This window comes from Arachis duranensis, chromosome 1 (assembly GCF_000817695.3).
Source record: "Arachis duranensis cultivar V14167 chromosome 1, aradu.V14167.gnm2.J7QH, whole genome shotgun sequence".
In the NCBI taxonomy this organism is placed as follows: Eukaryota; Viridiplantae; Streptophyta; class Magnoliopsida; order Fabales; family Fabaceae; genus Arachis; species Arachis duranensis.
The window spans coordinates 415231-421120 of record NC_029772.3 but is presented as its reverse complement, the minus strand read 5'-3'; the positions used below and the strand labels follow the sequence as shown (position 1 = coordinate 421120).

General features: G+C 32.3%; 2 protein-coding genes across 2 annotated transcripts in view; both read left to right on the top strand.

The window, feature by feature from the left end:
* LOC107482835 (probable disease resistance protein At5g66900) overlaps positions 1-5890 on the top strand; it is a 21938-nt gene that overhangs the window by 9007 nt on the left and 7041 nt on the right. The window lies entirely within an intron of this gene.
* On the top strand, positions 1069-4245 carry LOC107488159 (deoxyhypusine hydroxylase). Its single transcript, XM_016109192.3, is given in 8 exon segments — positions 1069-1379; positions 1577-1633; positions 1636-1661; positions 1754-1989; positions 2074-2212; positions 2335-2461; positions 3608-3726; positions 3811-4245. Coding segments are annotated over 8 exon segments (903 nt in total). The 5' UTR covers positions 1069-1213; the 3' UTR covers positions 3844-4245.

The following is a 5890-nucleotide window of genomic DNA, read 5'->3' as shown; positions in this document are numbered from 1 at the left end:
TAAAGAAACAAGAATGCAAGAATCTAAAGAGAGGATGTTTACATTTTTTTGTTAAAGTAAAAAATAAATAAAAAAATAAAAAAATAATAATTAAAAATTTCGAAAATTAAAAAAAAAGTCAATAAAAGATTTTGAATTTAAAAAATTGGAAAGAAAAAATTAAGAGAAAGAAACAAAATAAAATAAGATTTAAAAATTTAAAGAATTTAAAATTCAAGAAAAAAAGACCAAAGGAACACCAAACTTTTAATATTAAAACAAGATAAATCGTAATGACATTTTGATATTTTATTAATATTAAAATATAAATTATTTTTTTTAATTATTTTTAATATTTTATTTTAATTATATCAAGTATTTAAAATATTTTTTATTTTAATAAATAATAATGAGTCATGGCACAATAGGCTATTAAGTTAAAAAATAAATAACTATCCGAGTACTAGGATAATGAACATCTCATACCATGTCATGATACTACTCATTCCAAAAGTTTCAGTTGATGGAAAAAAGTAACATTAATGATTATATCTCTAATACTGAATCGGACATTCCTAAATCTTCATTGTACACATTGTACAAATATTTCATTAATTTCCTATACTTTCTCTAATAATATATACTATATCTAAATTTATTTCAAGAATATATGTTAAGAATAAGACTGGATACGCTGACACGTGATGGTATTTAGGTGTGTTTAAGCGTGTTCGAAGAAATTTTTTTTTACTTTTTATTAAGACACAATTGAACAAACAAACACGCGTATCAAAGGAATGTCGATAAATGTCGTGTCTAAAATGTGTATGTGATTCATAACTTACAATAAAATCATCAGCTTAACTCACCCAATAATACAATTTTAATATATATCTACTCAAACTAGCTTGAAGCTAATTTGGATAAAAAAGACATTTTCAATTTCAAATCAAATAAACTTCCCAAAAGATGTAAGGGTTGCATGCCTACCATACACTCTCTTTGTGAATGTCCACAAAATTTGTTTTCTTAAATATAGACTATGAGACTATTTGTATTTTTTATATTAAACCTGGTTGGTTACAAACAATGGAATAGTCATATTCCAAAAAGTACACTAAACAGGTGAAAAGCTTTCAAAAAGTTGTGTCTTCTGTGTGTGACTGTCTGCTACTGCGAGAATCCGATTCGACGTTGGTCTTTGGAAGAGAAGCATCAAGCTTCCTTTGTATCCATGATGGCTTCCTCCGACGTCGCCGTTTTCACTTCGTCAAAGGACACCGAGAAGTTCCTCTGCAACTTGTTGCTGGATTCCACGCAACCCATCTCTGACCGCTTCAGAGCTCTCTTCTCTCTTCGCAACCTCAAAGGACAAGCCCCTCGCCACGCCCTCATTCTCGGTTTGTGCTTATTTATTTATTTATGCAAGTAATTTCTGTTTTGTTGTGGAATTACAATAATCTGCTTTGTTTTGGTCTTTATTAGAAATACTTGTCGTATTCTAAATTTGGGAAAATTGGTGCCCTAAAAGAAAATGAACCGTATGAACTTCCATGCTGTTTTGAATGTTTTGATTGGAGCTAGTTTTACTTTGCAGCCACGAGAGATTCATCAAATTTGTTGGCACATGAAGCCGCATTTGCGCTGGGCCAAATGCTTTGCATCCAATTGTTCGCCATGAGGTACTTTCCACGAAGTCCTGCTCTTTGTTCTTGTTCTTGTTTTTGCAAATTGTTCCAGTTTTAAGAGCATTGTGTTTGTTGTAACTGCATAGGCAGCTGAAGCACTTGGTGCTATTGGTTCATATGGTAACATTCCCCTGTTGAAGAGTTGTTTGGATTTAGATCCGGCTCAGGAGGTCCGCGAAACTTGTGAGTTGGCTCTTGAACGTATTCGGCATTTAAAAGATGCTGGAAATAGTGATGATTTGTCTACAAATGATATTTCACCTTTTAAGTCAGTCGATCCAGCTGCACCGGCATGCTCCTGTACCTCGGTACAACAATTGAGGTTTGTCCGGTTCATGCTAATGGATAGAGCCTGTGTAACTAAACATTAGATAGTTGGTTTGCTAACTCTTCTTAATCAAATCAGGGAAATACTTCTGGATGAAGAAAAAGGGATGTATGAGAGATATGCAGCTCTTTTTGCTCTTAGAAATGATGGTGGAGAGGAAGCTGTTGCTGCTATTATCGATTCATTGGGTTCAAAAAGCGCTCTTTTACGTCATGAGGTTTGATGAGTACACTTTCTTTTCTTTGTTTTTCTTTTTCTGTACATTTTGTTTTGTTTGAGTATGCCCAAATATTCTTTTATAATTTGAATGCCAATGCCTATATTTTTGGCAATTTTTAGGTTGCGTATGTTCTGGGTCAGTTGCAAGACAAAGCTGCTTCAGCTGCACTATCCAACATACTTAAAGATGTGAATGAGCACCCAATGGTTAGACATGAAGCTGCTGAAGCTCTTGGGTCAATTGCAGGTATTGAAACCAAATATTATTAAACTAAATGTTGTGATATCTTTTAGGCACTATGGTAATCAATATGTTAAAGGAGTGTGATCTTTGTGATGCCATGTATGTCTGTAGAAGTGCAATAATATCATATACTATATGAAATTCATATGTTGATATAGAAGCAAGGAGAAAATAGTAGCAGTCCAAGTGAATTTAGATTGCAAATTCTACTTTTTTTAATGCTTCTGTCCATCCGTGTTGTGACTGGTGAAAAATAACCTCATTCTCATTCAGGTCATAGAATAGATTAAGGAAAAATGTGACAGTGTTGAATAATGCTTCTTGTACCATTCAACTGGCAATACTTGCTAGTTATAGTCAAAGTGATTCGCAAGATTTTGAGACAATTTATGCAAACTAAAATATCATACAAGTTACTTGTTCGAGTTGGAAAAGATATAGATAATCTCCTTCACTTTGGAGAAGCATCTTACTGTTACTACATGAAATCACTTTGAAATGTAAAGCATTTTCTAGCCAAAAGTCAAAACCTTTATTATCTTCTTGGAATATTGATGGGATATTTTTCTGTTAGCAGTTGATTTCTAGCCACTAGTCTCTTAATTAAATTCTACAATAAACAGATGAATAGTATATACTTTTTCTCCAACAGTTTTGCTGCTAATTTATGGCTGTTCCCTAGTCTATATTATGTATAAGCTAAGCTCAAGTCTAATTTACAGTCTCTTTGTGAGAAACTTAGAGTTAAGTCTCAAAGTGGTCCATCAGATTGGCCGTGTGCACTAACTTAGTTCCTAAGATTCTAATTGTATCAATTATGTCTCTCAGATTGGCAAAAATGCATCATGTTTCCATTAAGTGACTTATCACGCCATTAGGAACTAAGGTGGCATATTTGCGAATCTCAGGTACATAATTGATGTAATTGAGATCTCACATCTCAGAGACTATTTTAGTACAAGCGGTCAATTTCAGGACGACTTTGGGCTTAACTCGAGAAGCTTAATTTAATCTCATTATCTTTATAATAAGGTGGTTTTTTTTTAAGCTAACCCACTGGACATATATTAGTTAGTTTATTGCTAAGCATTTAAATGCCCTCATTTACATTTGAAGTTCCTAACAAAGTTCTTTTGCTGTATCCTTTAGATGACCAAAGTGTAGCCCTTCTTGAGGAGTTTACAGCGGATCCGGAGCCTCTTGTCTCTGAAAGCTGTCAAGTTGCACTAAGCATGCTAGAATATGAACGATCAGGGAAATCATTTGAGGTATTCAAGAAAGTAGTTGCCATGGTATTTGCTATTTTGTTTTAATATTTGTTAACATGGCTTTATTTTTTCCCATTATGGCAGTTTCTCTTTATTCGCACTCCAACTGTGCATTGAATGACAGAAGAATGAAAGATGTATGAGATTGAAGAGATACACACAGAAGAGGCATAAAAACAGAGATTTTTATTCATAGAAACCCAGTTAATTATTACCCTTGCTTGCGGGGGTATGAACTATTAAATGGATGCATTTAACTAACTCTGATAGGGTGGTCGAGTAGAGTAGACTCATCGTCTTTTAACTAAGAATCGAGAGTTTGATCCTTGTTTCAGATTTGGAAAAAAAGAAATTCTAAAACTCCAGGTTGGGTGCAGTACACAGGTAGATGGAATAATTCATATACTGTGTTGTTCATGAGTGTGTTTTATATATTAAGATGTATACCCGTAGCATATCAATTATGATTCTAATTACGAAATTAACATTTAGCTGATAATAATTAGCTAATTTTTGAAATTTTATTTTCATTTCCAAGTTCACACTTTGATTTTACTTATCTCTTCTTCCTTTTCTACTAGAACCATAGCACCACAGCCTTATTACCAGAACCGCTGCTTCATCCTTTGCTAGCAGTCCCTTGTCGGCCACTGCAGTCTGCAGGCGATGGTGACTCTAGCAAAACCAAAATTACCAAAAAAGATAGAAGACAAAAAAAAAGAGAATAGATTTGCGAGATGGGGAGGTGAGATTTAAATTTTGTACTTACAAACTTCTTAAACTATGTTTGGAACATTTAAAAAAATCTTTATATTCAAATGTTCGAAATTATAAATCCAAAATCACAAATAAAGGGGAAAAAGAGATTGCACAACAAAGTCTAAAACCTTCTGTTTTGGAACATTTAAATTACAAATTTAGAAAGCGCACTGTCACGAGAGCTGTTCCTCTCCAATGGAGAAAAAATTAGATGTGTTAATTGCTTAGTCTAACTCTTTATTTTTTTATATATTTATTTTTTATTTTATTTATAAAATTAATGGTGAAAAATCACACTTTATTCTCTCGTGTTAAAAAAATTTGAGAAGATCTATCCGGTAAATTTTAGAAGGCCGAGACAGTACGCAATTAGAAAAAAGAAAAATAAGCACCTGTGCTAGATCTGGTTTAGAAAGTTATTATATCTAATGTTAAATTGTTTAGCGTTTATAAAACTAAAATGATATTAGATAGACATAATATTATTGGTTTATTATCATCTTTTTGTTAATAATAATTTTTAATATTTAGTGTCCATAGTAAAAGTGACACGTATATAAAAGGTTAATTCAAAACATTCTAAATTATATATTTATTAGTCTATTAAATAGATAATCGTAAAATGCTGGATATATTTATTGAACATTATTACACTTTTTTAGTGTTTTTGTCTATTTTTTAAATGCTACATGCTTTTAGATGGAGGAAAAACAAAAAAGAATCCCAAAATAACTTTTGAAACATTAGGGACGCTGAAGAAAAGAAAGTAGAGACATGGAAGGAAACTATATGATCAAGCACTCTGTGAATTGGGCATATTGATTTGCAATGATACCTCACCAATGTGAGAATGTTGACCTATGCTTTAACATGGTAACAGCAGAGAGGGTTCGAGCTTCATTGGCAACCTTAGCAAGAACGGCGCACAAGGGAACTGATGGGGATTGTTCTCCGGGTCGGGTGGGTCTGGGATGGTTCATCGTTTATTGTGCTTTGGGCCCTTTGTGGGCCTGGCACTGTAAAAAAAAAGAAAGTAGAGACTTTATACTTCATATCAGGCTATCAGCCCAAAGATGTTTTCGTCAAAATAGAAAGAAATAAATTGTATCATCAAAAAAAAAAGAAAAAGAAATGAATTGTAATTTGGAAAACTATATGTTATTTTTTAAAAACAAATGTTAGAAATATCTATTTAATTCATATATAATAGGTATTTGTAAACATTTCAACACTTTCTTTGAAGAAAAATGAAAGTGTATGGTATTACGTATAATTTATTTCACATAACTTATTATAAATTGTGTTTAATGAAAATTCACTTGAGTCTTCACTCGAAAATGCTAAGCGCCCCACTATTGATTTGAGTAATACATGATAATAATATTTATTTATTTTTAATAAATAA